The sequence below is a fragment of the Bactrocera dorsalis genome, chromosome 2, assembly GCF_023373825.1.
Source record: "Bactrocera dorsalis isolate Fly_Bdor chromosome 2, ASM2337382v1, whole genome shotgun sequence".
NCBI classification, from domain to species: Eukaryota; Metazoa; Arthropoda; class Insecta; order Diptera; family Tephritidae; genus Bactrocera; species Bactrocera dorsalis.
The window spans coordinates 5,699,068-5,715,166 of NC_064304.1; the positions used below are offsets into that span (position 1 = coordinate 5,699,068).

The window sequence follows — 16,099 nt, forward strand, 5'->3', positions numbered from 1 at the left end:
GATTTGTGCGCTCGAGGCTAGCTAGACTAAGTGCGCTGTCTTTAAACGCCTTTTTTCTCGAAACTGTGTTTTTAGAGTCGGATGGCAAGATTTCTCGAGAGCTAGGTCTTTGAGATACAATTCTTAAAGATTTGAATGAAGGATTACAACTATTTGACAAAAAAAAGTTCCAAAATTTTCAATGAAATTTTTAATTTTATTTAATGTCTGCCAAAAATCCAATTTTCAGTTTTTTTTCTAAGTTAAGGTTTTAACTAAAATCCTGCAAACAGGTTCGTATATTTTTTCGAGGTGTCACCGGAAATGGCCTCGCAATGGCCAAGATTTTTTTTTCAAAAATTTTAGAATTTCTTTGTTAATAGTGTATGTTTTTAAAAATAAAAAATTTCTATAAAATATTTCATTTTTTATGTGAGAAAAAAATTGTTACAATTTTTTTTTTTTTTTACCCCAGGAAACCAATGCAACCCCTTAATGCCAGCAAATGTGAAGTGATTCCAAACAATCAATTTCATCCGATAGATTTTGTAGTGAAAATCTGTGATGAATATTAAAATGGACGAGAGCATTCTCAGCCTACTTTGTAAGGATATTTGAAGAGTCTTCGAACGCTTTTTCGTTGTTTGCTATCTTTACTCGATGCTCTCCCAATCATTCCAATCCTAACATCCGCCCTTACCTTGATCAGCAAATTTAGACGATTTTGAGATCCAAAAGCAATGACCTAACAGACCTTCCTGAGTACTGAGAATAACCAATGCTAGTAAGAGAGAGGTTTTCAAATGGATAAAACTACTCTGGTTATGATCGAGAGAAAGTACGACAGAAATACATGGGAAAATCGCTTAGGGGAGACAACAAAAGTTATAAATCAAAACTGTCCTCTTGGCACAGTAATTTAACAGTTGTCTGCAACTGGAAATGTGTATATTCCATGTTGCCCATAACACTTTAAAATCCCACTCACTTTGTATCGCTAGTTTTCCCAGTTGACCAAATTTAACAGTTTGACCAATATAAGTAAACTCAGTTATGGCATTACAACAGCAGTCAGTCAGTCATACGAGTACAAACGATATTTGTTCTGCCTAATTTAGCTCAAACTAAAGTGTGAAAATAGTTTTTTTCGCAAATATTTCGCAAAAACTAATGCATTATGCCATTTTGCCATTAGCAATGCTATTATATTATATATATATATATCTAAATTACATGTATTAAGTTCTGTGTGTGATGGCGTGTAAGTGTAAGCCCGCAAATAGAATTAATAAACACATTTTATTGTTAATGCGCGTAATTGTCTGTGGATGAAGCGCATAAAACCCATTGGACCGTGGAGAATTAACAGTAAAATAACTGTGTTGCAATTTTATTGTTGCCATTTGTATTAAAAGAAAAAATATGGTAGGTAGTGGCTAACTCCAATTTGGCTAATTGCAGCTTAGGCACGTGCAACAACAGACACTGTACACACGCGCACCGCTCACACAGCTTAAAGAGCGCCCAATTCACGGGCACAACCACGCGACAAGCTGTTTGTGTGAGTGTGTTTGTCAGTGAGGCAGCTACACATTTGCCGCTTTTAAAGTTTGAGTTTTGGAAATTTTTCGGAAATTCAAAATTCCAGGACGCTAATGGCTTTTGCGGTGTAGTTGAGAACGACTGCGCTACGCGCGTTCGTGTGAGAGCCACACACCGAACTGTAAATGTGCATATCATCACAGACACACACGCATGCACACAAACGTACACGGTTGCAAAAACACGGCGACGTCGCACAACTTGATTTACATGCACTTAAGTCGCCAGCCCGACAGCGGCAGGATGACGAAGGGTCGCGGCGGTGCGTTAAGAGACACGGCGCAGCGCAACAAGGCAAATGCCATAACGCGCCACTAGCAAACAAGTTAAAAAGCGCTTAGTGCTGCTGAATGCCTGGAACGCGTAGCCGTTGGCATTGGTTGGGCCCGGGTGCCACAATCCAAATGTTTTGCGCCACTTTGTGCTGCGTGCGGCGAGCCACCGGCGGCGGCAAATGGCGCGCAAATGCATACCCACAGCACGAACTACACTTACACAACAACAGCCACCACAAGAGTGAGTAATATGTTGTAATAACAACTAGTGGTTGCACCAATGCCAAGCGCCGAGCAACAGCAGCCGAACCATCATTAGCAGTGCTCAGACGCGAAATGGCTCATTAAACAAATTTCGAATGGCAAATTTCGGTGCAAAAAATGCGTAGCATCTGATTTTGAAATTAATTGAAAGAGCCAAAGAGGTTGCGGGACTTATTGCGTTGTTTCAACAAAGTGTGAAAATGAAATTGCACGCTGGAAAACAAGGCTAATGTGAGCAATAATTCAGTCAGACGAGAATTGGGAATTTGAACGTAGAGATATATACAGATACATACATACATATATGTATATATCTACAGCATGCAAAGTAATTAATTCACTAACTTTGAAACCGATGTTATTTTAACATGTGGGACCGGCTTCATTTCATTTTTGTCAAAAAACTAAGGAAATAGAAAATTTGTTGGATATTGAAACCAATATTCCGAATTTTTTACGAATGCAGCTAGAATTTGCTAAAATGAAACATCGTTTGTTCTGAAACCTACAACAGAAGCTTCCGGTTAAAGCTTGTAAGCAATATTTTCAGTCGATATATAGAAAGCGAAAGCAAAAGGTTAGGTGAATAGTATATTGAATGGAAAGTGATCAAAAATATCAACGAGAATTGCGAAAGAGCTTTTTGGGCTTTCAAAGTGTGTTGAAATCTGTTCAAAATAATGAAATGTGCTAAACAGTTACAATAATAGCAAAATGAGCTTTTTGAGCTTTCTTTGCGTGTTTAAATATGTTCAAAATAGCTTTTATTAATATTGCAGAAAAGAGCTTTTTGAGCTTTCATTGTGTGTTTAAGTCTGTTCAAAATAGCTTTTATATTGTTTTTACAGCCATAACATTTGAAATGGTTGAAAAGTTTCGTTAATAAAGCTTTTTGAGCTTTCATTGTGTGCTTAAGTCTGTTCAAATTAGCGTTTATATGAAAAGTCAAAATTTAAAATGTACAAAACCGTTTCGTTGAAAGCGAAAAGAGCTTTTTGAGCTTTCATTAGATGTTTAAGTCTGTTCAAAAGAGCTTTTGTATTAATATCGCAGTAAATGTTTGAAAAGTTCTAAAAAGTTTCGTTAATAGCGAAAACAGCTTTTTGAGCTTTCATTCTGTGTTTGAGTCAGTTCAAAATAGCTTTTATATTAATAACGCAATAAAGATATTTCTTTTTAATCCAAAACTGTGACTTCTCTCTCTAAGTTTTTTTGTAGAAAAAAATCGAAAATTTACTACAGAAGATTGAGAAAAATGATTCACTGAAGAGTATATAGTATTTTATATAAGTTTCTCTCAGCTGTTAACTACTCCCGCCTAGCACAAGAAACATTTAATGAAGTCGGGTTATATAATACATTTCTTAAGTGCAGGAATGTGCTTGAAAATTATTTCCTATTTTTTTTGCAGTTCTCGCTATTTTCAAGCCCTTTTACAATGATCCAAACAGACATTTTTTTTTAAAGAGAACCACATTTTGAAAAATGAATGAAAGTTATGGAAGAAGTTATTATATGCAATTTTTCACCTTTTTTTGAATGTATGAAGAATGGAGAGCTGAGGGGAATGAATCAAAAACAAAATGGAAACTGTCGAAGTAATTATACGTAGACTGTATTTAATATTTCATGATTTAACAATCTCAGTGTTACAATCTGGCAACTCACAACCATATACATTTTTGATGGTACACCTGCTCTGAACGTTTTGACACATAAAACTTTTTATTTATGTTTACAGGTACTTAAAATATTCATTTCTGTGTTTACAGTTACTTAAAATATTCATCTCGGCCAAAAGGAAAATTAAATCGAGTTTTAATTTTGATGATATGGTGTATTTTATCCAGATCGAAGATCTAAAACAAATTTCCTGCAGGTCGCCAAAACTAGTTGTTGTGCCGGAAATTATTGATAACGCGGGCAAATTGGTATAGATCGTGAGATTGAGGCAACTATAGGCATTAGTGGAAGCAGTATACTTTCAATAATGCATGAATATTTGAATGAAAATTTGTTTAAGAAAAGGGATGCTAAGTATAATAACAAATCATGGGTCTGCGAATAGCCAAGCGATACAAATTTTGTAATTTCTTCGAACTTTAATTTGATTTAAAACAAAATATTTCCAATATTCTAAATAATTTCGAAACAAACAATAAATGATTTTTGATTGCGACTTGAAATATAATAGTTATCACGTCGGATTGCAAATGTCTTTGCTGTTACAGTCACCTATAATTCCCATACACCATCAGCATGCAACTGAAAATGAATATCAACTATGGCGCTTTCAATATAGAGCATAAAACTTGCAACGAAAGCCCAACCACATATGTACGAACATATCATACATGTACATACATATATTGTATATGCATATATTCCTATCTATGTATTTATAGATGTGTGCAATAAAGCGCATTCGGTCAGTTGGCGGCATCGATCGCACAGTACTGTTCTGGCGCTTAAACGACTGGCAGCCATACACAGAGACAAAAAAGCAACAGTGCGAATGCGGAGTCACCCTGTACGGCCGGTTTAACAAGTCCGTATTCTTTGCGCTTGTCCAACGGTTTGTTGGCCATTTGGTTTGCGCTTATTCACTGCTAATCCCTGGTGTATTGGACATTGTTATCCCCTTTTAAGCACATTGACGCCCGAAAGGATTTGCCATGCTCGTCGGTCGTCGCTGGTTTCACGCTGCTCGTGACTCTTTGTTCATTCACTTGGTCAACAGTGTCGGAGCCGGAGACCGACACAGCCGCAGCGCACCGCACCGCACAGCTTCGACTGTGAAAGTGAATGATGTGCCTAATTTATCGCCCACCCAAACCGTTATGTGTGTGTGTGTGTGTACAGTTGCAATTGGCCGCACTTTGGTCGATGGTCGATGGTTTAGTGAGTGCAGACACTTATATATGTATGTGTATGCATGCATGCATGTATGTGTGTGTGTGTTTACTAGCTGTGCGTAGCGGTCCATTGGAATGACTTAAATTATTGGTGCGGATTTTAATTGAGGTTTTTGCCATTTGCATTTATGTGTGTTGTTGGGTTCCATGCCACATCGGCCACAGCGTCGCTGCCACTGAGTGCTGCCCTTAAAACTGCAAATGAAACTAATTTATCCAGCAAACTTTATAGGCAACTACAAAAACTGCGTTCTTGTTGTTGTCGTTGTTGTTTTTGCTATGTCTCCTTCTGCTTTGTGGCATTGCGATTTTTTGTCCGTTTTTACGTTTTGCGTCAGGCAATTCGAGAAATGGAAAATTGAATGCATAATTACAACCGCAAAGTTATTATCATTTTCGCACCATCGCCACAACTGATGAATTATTTCCTCAACCCGCACCCCACTGCAGCGCGCTGCACTTTTGCGTTCCTCTTACAGCACACCTCTGCATTAAGCACGACTCTCTCACAGTTGGTTCTCGTAGATATGTTTGTCAATATCGTTCACTATCGCCCTCTTCGCCGCGCTGCTGCTGCTGCACATCGCCTCCCCTGCGTCGTCCTTGTTGATTCCCTTATCGTTTTCTGTCGCCTCTTGCGCTTGGCTCGCCGCCGATGTCTCTTTCCCGTTATCTGCATCGTTCACCTCTTTTTGTTCGGTTGCTTCTGTCGCCTCGCCTTTCGCCGTGTCCTAAGGATGCTTCGTGTAATTGTTGAGTGGCATTTCGTTGACCATGGTGTGCGCCACCTCCTTGCCCCTATCGTGTATGCCCTTGTCATGCGTTTCGCCTTTTTTCTTCTGTGTCTTCAACTATATAAAATAATTAATGAAAGATATATTGCTTTGGTCAATGATTTACACAGGGGAATTTTATTTAATAGTTACTCGTCTTATTGTCTCTTCGAAATTCTGATGCGGCTCCACGCGCTTCATGGTGCTGCAGGCTTTAAACTTCTCCGCGGACTGGAAAAAAATGATTGAGGAAAAAGAAGAAAGATATGAAAAAATTTTACCAATTAGTGAAATATATATTTATTAAATTAATTAACGTAAGCTGCAGGCCTTGTACTCTTCTAGAAGCAACTTTCACAAATTCAAGCGCGAGTCAATGGAATCAAGTCTAAGAAGAGCACACAGAGACTCTTATACCACCGCTGCATGCTTCTCCCAGCCTTATAACTTCTTTCTCGACTGTACCTTGTGTAATACAATGGGTTTCGCATGCTTCGATCAGCTTATGGCCAACATAATCGGTCTACTACATCACCTATCTTGAGACCTACTAAACCACGCCATACACACAGCGAAAGCGATATAACAGCCGTAGCTGAGAGTGTGCACCAAGTCCGGGGTGAGTCGATTCGAGTAGTTCGCAGCAACTCGGACTGACGTATGGAACGACTTGGCGTCGAGATCTTAAATTGAAACTCAACAAAACACAGCTTGTGCAAAAATTGAAGCCGCTTGACCTTCTCAAGTTATATCGCTTTGTTCTATCTGCTTTTGAAAAGTTCTAAGCTGAACCGACGTTTTCGAGCCAAGCTTTGTTCGGGGAGAGGTCCATTTCTGACTAAATAAGTATGTAAATAAGCAAAATTTCTGCATTGTGGACAAAGAGCAACCTAAAGCGGTGGAATCATCGATCCATATAATCGAATATTTGATACCTGAAATGGATGCTCGTGATCTCGGCAACATTTGGTTTCAACACGACGGTGCCACTTCCCACACATCGTTTTCAATGGCTTTATTGAGAGAACACTTCGGTGAGCAGATAATTTCACGTTTTAGGCCGGTCGATTAGGCGCCTAGATCGTGTGATATCACACCGTTAGACTTTCCTGTGGGGATATGTACAGTCTAAAGTCTATGCGGACAATCCCGCTTCGATTGAGGCCATGAAGAAAAACATCACGCTTGTCATTCACCAGTTACCAGTCGAAATGCTAGACCGAATAAACAAAAATTGTGCTCAACGGATGGACCATCTGAAACGTAGTGGCAGCCAAAATTTAAAAGAGATAATCTTCAAAAAGAAATCCCAAAGAATATTCGTTCAAATGATAATAAACATTCCGCATTAAATTTTAAGTTTCTGTGTTTTTTCTCTAAAAAGGTAAGGAACCTCGAAATGAATCATCCTTTATATACAGTAGAATTTTTGAAGTAAAAATATAAATATTTTTCGAACGATCTCCAACGATGCTAAACAAAAGCTCCACTACTGCTCTAGTGATTCAGGTCATCACCGCGGATGAAACCTAAAACAATTCTCACTAGAAGATATTAACCGAAAATTGACTTATGATAGCAAAAAAATCGACAAAATGGTGGCGTTTAATCAAAGGTTGAATTGTCCCAAAGTTTTAACCGTGTATGTCTTCCCACATCAAAACACTGTCAGATTGTATAAAGAACATGCATCTACAGAACGTGGAGGAAACCCTTGATAATGTTTGGATTATTTGCCATCTAGTAATCACTGCAGAAAATTCGAAGAATGCTGTTTCGAAAAGACTTCGTTTGAAGATAAACATTAGGAGCTCTACCCCAAAAACTGTTTGAAGTATTGATTTAATCTTTTAGTATGTTATTAAAAAAGTATGATATATGGAAATATGAAAAAATCAATTTTTTTTATTACACACTGGTCTGCCCCCTAAATAGGGTTCAAAATAATGACGCGGGATTTTGATCTTCCCTAGGATCAAGCTGCAATAATTTAGAATTATTTTCTGCAATTAAAACAATAAAAGCAACACAACTACCTCTGAAAACAATATAGCACAATGAATTAAAAAATTGCTATACGAGATCCAGAACGGACTTATAAAAGTATAAAAGAATTGCCCATTGATGATGCTGACAATGCTAAGAACGCAAATTTTTCGTCAAAATAGCATGACTATAAGTAAAAGTTATATAAAAGTGTTAGCGTCAAAATTTAGTGATGCCGCGAACCACCTTAACAAATTTTCATTATGCACTACTACATTGCCGTTTATAATTACTACTCAAATGAAGTATTTTAACGCCAACTACTTTAAAGCCATTTACCACCAACAATAACACAAAAGAAAACTTAATAACCAAGTAATGAGATGAACTTTGTGTTAGCCACTGCCACTGGCACTGCTGGCTGTATGGAAACTTTCTAAAGGAAGGAAAATCGACCGGACAAAAGATTAGCGAGAAGCGCGATAAAAATAATAATCCAAGCGACACCTGAAACAAAAACGCTTAACACAAGCAAACAACAACAGCAACATAACCACTTCACGGCACTCGACAGTACGCTCGCCCGCTTGTAGTGACTTGTCCAGCGAGATGCCGACGCTGAAGCGCCACAGACGCCAGCTAAAATCCACCTTTCAAATAACGATTGAAAAAAGTGGTAGAATAGAAGAAGCTGCAAACTAGTTAGTTAAAGGCGTGGGCGAAAACATGAGCCAAAGTAACATTTCCGCAGCAGACCACGTAATGAGCGAAATTCCACGGCATTTAAGCACAACTTTTAAGCAACACCAACAACTCCTACACACTCACTTCACTTTACTTTACTAACTCTCTCTCTTTCTCTAGACAACTCGCAATTCTTTTCAGCTACAACTTTTTGTAATAAAACCCTGAACCCGCACCTGCTTTGCGTTCATTTTGGCTTCTTGCAACAACAGGATGTCAGCGATGTGACTACACAATACGACAACGAAAAAGGCAATAACAAATATAGCAAAAACAAACAAAATACAACAACAATACTAAATTGTATAAATGAAAACGAAAGGCGCTGGCAGCGAGACTACATAACTCCCAGGGAACCGAGAAGTAGTCGCTTTTGAAATTAAATTGCTGCCGTGTACCGCCAACAAACGGTAACCGAGAGACGTAGAAAAGCGCTACGAGTGCTCGGAACAGTCTCATGTCTCAATGCTTGACGTCCAAGTCCGAGTCCAGAGTCGATTGCCCGAAGTCAAAGCATATTTTCCGGCACCTCAATGCGCAGTTGAGGTAATTCACAAAAATTGACCACAAAACAAAAAAGCGCATGCAAAACAAGCACAAAAAAATATTAAATAAAAATTTAGTACAAACCGCAAAGGACGGAAGAATACAAAACATCAGCGGACGACCACAAAGGCGCAAAAAAAGTACACGATTCACTTGCTGTGGGACCGAACGTAAAGTTATAAAATTTTTTGTAGATTTGTGTGTGTATTTGTGTATGTGTACTTTCGGGAGGACATTGTGTCAAGCACAAATAAACACGTCCGCTGTGAAAAAGACAACAAGCAGCGCAACATTAGTAGTTGCCACAACCCAGCAACAAGCGTCCGTAAAAACAAAAACGAAACCGCAACAAAAAGCGAATTTCGTTTAAATATTAAATGAACAACTGGAAATGATTTAAAATATAAAAAAGTAAGTGAATGGCTAACAAAAGCTCTTCAGAGATTAAGAAGTCAAAAATGATTGAAGCGGAGAGCTTTTTGACTGAACCTCTTTTTGATGCGTTTGGAAGAGAAAGGAATGTTTTTAGAATTTTTTTTTTGTTGTAAAGGGTGATCTATTTCGAGGTTCCCTACTTTCCCTTTGAAGAAAAAACACCGAAACTTAAAATTTAATGGAGAATGCTTATTATCATTCGAAAGAACATTCTTTGGCATTTATTTTTTGAGATTATCCCTTTCAAATGTTGTCCGTGGCTACGTCTCAGATGATCCATCCGTTGGGTTCAATTTTCGATTACACGTTCTTGCATTTCATTGCTGGCGAATGACACGGTGAAGTGTTGCTTCAAGGCCTGAATCAATGCGGGATTGTTCGCGTAGACTTTAGAATTTTCATATCCACACACAGAAAAAAGTCTAATGGTGTGATATCACACGATTTTGGTTGCCAACTGACCGGCCCAAAATGGGAAATTGTCTGCTCACCAAAGTGTTATCTTAATGAATCCATTGATTGATGCGATGTGATGTGAGTCCGTCTTCTTGACACTAAATATCGCCGAGATCACGAGCTTCAATTTCAAGCATCAAATAGTCGGTTGTCATGGCGCGACAACGGTCGCCATAGATGATTACCTTCTCATCGGCATCATTTCTGAAGATATATGGACCGATGATTCGGCTAACAAGCTACACCCAACCGTTGTTTTTTTTTTTCTGATGAAGTAGCACCTTTCGAATCTCTTCACTTTGTTCTTCGTCCCAAATGCGGTAATTTTGCTTATTTACATACCCATTTAGCTCGAAATAGGTCTCATGGCCGAACAAAATTTGGCTCGAACACGTCGGATCCTCTTGGAACTTTTCAAGAGCCTACAGAGCAATGAGATATCGCTTTGGAAGATGGAGCGGCTACAGTTCTTGCACAGGCTGGATTTGGTACGCTTTCACTTCAAGATCTCGACGTAAAATGGCCCAAGATCTTCCATACGTTAGCCCGAATTGCTGCAAACACCGTTGAATCGACTTTCCACGGTCTTCGTGTACACTCTCAGCTTTGACTGCTTTATTTTCTTCACTGTGTGCTGGACGTGATCTATTTTGGTAAATATTATCCAATAATGAATGCTGGGTCTCAAGATGGGTGATGGTGTTGCGAATAATATCCTCAGTGGACAATTATGCTGACCAGAGGTTAAGCGATGCGCGCTAGGTACATTCTTTGGAGAACATACATTTTCGTAACAAAGTTGAACGATTTGTAAACGTTGTTCCGTAATAGGTCTTTCCACGATGAAATGCCAAACAATACTAATTAAAAATATGATATCTTGACACCACTCACACGTGATCTGTCAAAAGTCAAAAAAATCCTATTGAATAATGTACCTCTACTTGGATCACCCGTTATTTGTATGAGTTTTATACTACTAATATTCTCTGAACACTTGGGAAAAATTATTTTGGAACCGAAGTAATGAATATCTGATTTTGACCTCAAAACATTGCCTACATTTGGGGAGAAATTTCAAAGCGTGGCCTTCATTCAGGCTGATATAGAACTTAAAAATTCTCAAACGTAACCTTGCAAAAAAATTATATGTTCTAAAGGTATTATATGAGATCTGATCACAACTTCATATTGGATGTATTTTTTAAAATATTTACCGTTTTATTTCAATAAATTTTTGATTATTTATAATATAATTTAACTATACCTCGGATTAACTTAACTTAATAAAATTTTCCACAACCAAACAACAACCCACACCTTAAATAATAATGAAAAGGGTGGCAACAAATGGTTGAACATGAATTACAAAGCACAATATTGAAACAACACCAAAGTGTGTGTAAAAAGATACGAGTTGGAGGTGTTAAGGGGCAAGAAAAAAGCAAACCAAGAGAGATTCACATATTTGTTGTAAAACAAATACACGAAATTTCGGTCAAAAAACTTCAGGCGACCGCGCAGCCCAACACAATGGGGAAAGCCATAAAAGGCAAACACACCGAAAAAAGAGTAACCGCATAAATGTGCACGAGTCCGCAATGACAACAGCGCGACGTAAAGGTGCAAATGAACAAAATTCTCCGCAAGCCCACACGGCGATCCAATTTGTGCCCCAACAATTCGAATATGGTTAGGACGAAAATGAAAATACCGGAAAGAGCAATATTGGACTGTGGCATATGTAAAAAGCAACTCAAATGAAAGAAGTAAACAACAAAGCGAAAAAACAAGCGAACTACATTAAGCTGTCTACTCCCCCACTAAACAACTGCACATGATATTTGTGTCTAGCTGTTATATATATACTCCAACACCCTCTCTTGCTTTGCTCAAGGCGCTCAAAACACATCCGCAACTTGAACAACTAGAAAATAGTTGTTTCCCTCGTTTACCTGAAATTGTTGCAATTTAAAGTTTGAGCAATAAAAGTCATATGAAGTATGTTAGGGGGAGCTCAGCACTCACAGACACACACACACACACTTAAGGAAGCTATCATCAACTAGATTAGAGTAACAATTGCAGTTGTTGTTCGCACGCAAACTTTGAAGAAGTGGCAATTACTTTTAATTGCCACGGAGCTACTTAACGGGTTAACTGTATGAGGATTTGGCGAATTAATAAGAAAATTGTAACAATTCAAGTGAAGTGCAAATTAGGAATATTACACTATTTATGAATGAGCAAATATGTTTAAGCTCATGACAATAATGCATTCAGAATAATTTTTTGGACAGACCGACAATTCAGTATGCCAATCTGGGTGCCTGGTCACCGCGGAATCAGCGAAATTGCAAAGCCAATGAGCTTGTAAGAAAAGGCACCCATACCCATATTTTATGAGGATGGAAACACTGCTTATTCCCGCCCATCATTCACCGGTCTTCGTGCGTTCGTGCGCTGGATCTTTGGGCTTCGCGTGAGCTCAGCAAACGTTGGTCCACAGCCAGCACTTGTGGGGTTGCAACAACCTTCGGACCTGCTTAGAAATGCTCACATCGTCATAAGGATAGGTGTGTAACAAGACACTGTGTCATTGGCATTCATGCGATGAGACTAAACATTTTGGTTAACACAACTTGTCGAAGTTGCAATAAGAAAGATGAGATGGAAACATCTATACACTTGCTACTTCACTGTCCAGCTTTTGCCAGACTAAGGATGAAGCATCTTGACTGCTTTACTTTCTACGAGTCCGGCGAGTCCGTTGAAAAAGACATTAGCGGTCTCAATAAATTTTTAACAAATTCTAGGCATTCTGTCCGCATACGGCTGCTTTTTTTTATTAATACCTATGAGTTATGGGCATCACAATGGATAAGCGTCCATAACAATTGAAGTGAATTAATTCGTGGACTCTCCAGTAATTAGTTTACCTTATCTAACCTATCATAAACCATATATGTCAACAAAATCAAGCTAGCTGTTTGAAAGAATTACTTAGAAACATTAGTTGAAATCACGTCCTTACCTTTGGACTTCCACATCCATCTTTCGAAATCGGATTTGCTTCGCATTGGCGCTAAAACTTAAAATCATTAACGAGGAGCGATAACAAACTTATGTGAAGCCACAGGTTGAGACACAGAAATATGTGTATAGTAATTGCGACAGTCTCCTCCCAGTACGCTTTTTGGCTGCGTCTTACATTGGTTTGTGACGTCATAGATAAAAGGAGTCGAAAGCTTGATTAACACTCTTATCAAGGTGTCATATTATTTTTGTTCAGTTTGGCATTTGATCATGAAAAGACTTACGTCTGAATAGCATTAAAAACTGTTCAACTTTATTACGAAAATTCTGGTTCCAGACGAACTGAAGCCACTCGAGCTTCCCAAGGGACATCGGTTCGCTCTATGGGCTCTTGAAAAGTTCCAAGAAGATCGAATGTTTTGTTTAGCGATGAGACAACAAAAACGTTTTCGTATGGTTGTTGGAACCATCGGTTCATTTTTTTCGAAAACGATGCCAGTGAAAACTTAACCGTCAATGGCGACCGTTATCGCGCCTTTATAACCGACAATTTAATACCTGAAATTGCAACTCGTAAGCTCGGCAACATTTGAATTCAACAAGACGGCGCCATTTCTCACACATCGCATCAATCAATGGATTTATTGAGAGGACACTTTAATGAGCAGATAATTTGACGTGTTGCGCCAGTCGATTGGCAACCCAGATCATGTGATATTACACCGTTAGACATTTTGCTCTGAAGACATGTAAAGTTTAAAGTCTATGCTTGCAATCCCACTTCGATTTAGGCCACAAAAAATCACGAGTGTCAATCGCCAGTTACCAGCCGAAATGGTCGAACAAATCATCAGAAATTGGACTCAACGGATGGACCATCTGAGACTTAGCGATAGTCAGCATTTAGCAGAGATAATCTATCTATCTATCTATCTATCTAAATAAATTCCAAAGGATGTTCTTTCGAATGATAATAAACATTCTGCAATAAATTTGAAGTTTCTTTTTTTTTAAGCACCATACCCCGAAATGGATCAGCCTTTATTTACCAAACTTTATGCGTCTAAATGAAAATGTACTCAAATCTTTGACATACCTTCAATTGCATTTCTTCATTCGGGTTATTTTCTTCGGCACCTTTGTTCAGACCGCTGAGGAAACGCGCAAATACCGTACGTCTTTTATTCCGATTACGGCCCTCTGGTTAGAAGAGAAATGAAAAGTGTTAAAAATAATAATATATGTTGAAATAAATCTATTTGTTTTCCTTGAAAAATATATCGAAATATCTTCAAAAATATTGGTATAAAAATCTTCTAAGAGCATGTCAAAAATTGCGTTTTCAATATTCCTTGTTTTTAAATTCCTCACACACTCACATTCAACCACATACTCACATTGTTATTTCCATGTTGCACCTACCTGTTGCCGAGAAATCGTAGAAGAAATTCCGCCGGGCGCCCGGATAGCTGTGCTGCATGCCATTCAGGTTAACCGCCGATTTCGAATCAATTGCACTTCTGGCCATGCGATTTGCCAAATCGTTTTGCGCAAAGCTGTAGATTTCATTCTCCTCACGATTGGAAAGGCAGCTCGATGGCTGCAAACGGCCATAAAAAAACCAGAAAAAGTGTTCGTCAAAAAAAAGAGGATCAGGCGCAACAAAAACCACAGCAAATAAATCAACAACATCATTTGATAAAGTGCATGCAATAAAAATGTGAGGAAAAAAGTAAATTTGAGCTACACTCGGTATTGGACACGGCACACACGGCGTATACGTACCAAATATTTTCCAGGCACATACAATGGTTGGCTATGGCTTGTCGGCAGAGTTGATTGATTTGCGATATTGCCGCCAATAATGCCGAATCCAACACCTACGCCGCCGCCGCCGCCCATCATCCCCGACATGACGCTGACTCCGATGCCGCTACTGCTGCTGCTGCCACCCGCGCGCCGCGACAAAGTGTGACCGGTAGAAATGCGCACATGACGCTCCTTCCACTTGGAAACGCGCACCTCCTCGATGGCGTCCAACACGTCCTCGTACGGCATATTAATCTGTTTGCTGTAGTGCGCGGCAAGGCCCTCCAAATAGCCGCGTTTGCCCTCCTGCAACAAGAAACACACAAGAAGCAGAGCAAATCAAATGTGAGTGTGAAAAAATTCCACCAAAAAGCTCGTGAGCTGTATCAGAGTAACAGTAACAGTAACTTGAAAGGCAATCAGCGTAGGCGGGCAGTAATAAAAACGCGACGCGCTGCAACTCTTTACAAGCGCGTAAATTTCAATCGAAGGAACGTGTGAAAGGCGCCCAGCGGCAAATTAATGAAAGCAAAATTTGCTAAAGGGCTCGCAATACATCAGCTGAATCGCTTCTTAATTCATAGTCACCCATACTGATGTAAATATCAAAACGATATGAGTCACCGCCTGCCTTTAGCTAGCTAGAAAAGTTCATATCTCCTGCTAATTAGTAAGGAGCTGCCACTTCACCGCAGACAAATGTAATAAACACACGCTGGCGCACTACTTTTGTACAAGTATGTACAGGGTGCTGTGTGCTGTGTCTACAACACAAAATATTTAAATTTGTAATTATGGAAATGCTAAGTTGCGATGAGTGGCGGTGATGAGTCATCGTCATCGTCGTCAGCGGCAAACTAAATACTTGCAGCGTTTGAGCCGCTTGTGAGGCATTGCACTTGCTTCAAGTGTGTTGTTTTGCCTCAACATCACACACGCACACAAACATATGCAAATGCAGCTCTCAGACACACTACTATATCCACCCAACCACTTGACATTGAACTGCCACATTGCCACGCCGCCATTTCATTCAATGCGCCGAGCGTTGCCATCTTTCTAATATAAGAGTGTGATGCAAATCGCGGTCTATACATGTGCGCCACGCCGCCGACAATTGGCTGTCTTATAACTGCATGTGAGTTTGAGTGTTGTTCTTGTACCTTTGTGAGTTTCTTCAAGTGCAATTAGTTGAGACGCGCTCGAGTAATCTGGCAACAAAATTCATAAGCCGCCAGACAAATTGTCTGAAGCACATTGGATACATATGTAGTGCTCT

General features: G+C 39.1%; 1 protein-coding gene across 1 annotated transcript in view; it reads right to left on the reverse strand.

Annotated features, from left to right (window-relative positions):
• Positions 1-4,518: 4,518 nt before the first annotated feature.
• Positions 4,519-16,099, reverse strand: part of LOC105233613 (uncharacterized) — a 31,956-nt gene continuing 20,375 nt past the window's right edge. Inside the window, exons 3-7 of the mRNA XM_049450413.1 lie at positions 14,797-15,126; positions 14,434-14,611; positions 14,108-14,211; positions 5,962-6,039; positions 4,519-5,886 (exon numbers count right to left, since the gene is read on the reverse strand). Of these exons, the coding sequence (XP_049306370.1) occupies positions 5,767-5,886; positions 5,962-6,039; positions 14,108-14,211; positions 14,434-14,611; positions 14,797-15,126 (810 nt within the window). The 3' untranslated portion in view covers positions 4,519-5,766. The remainder of the gene's footprint in view (positions 5,887-5,961; positions 6,040-14,107; positions 14,212-14,433; positions 14,612-14,796; positions 15,127-16,099) is intronic.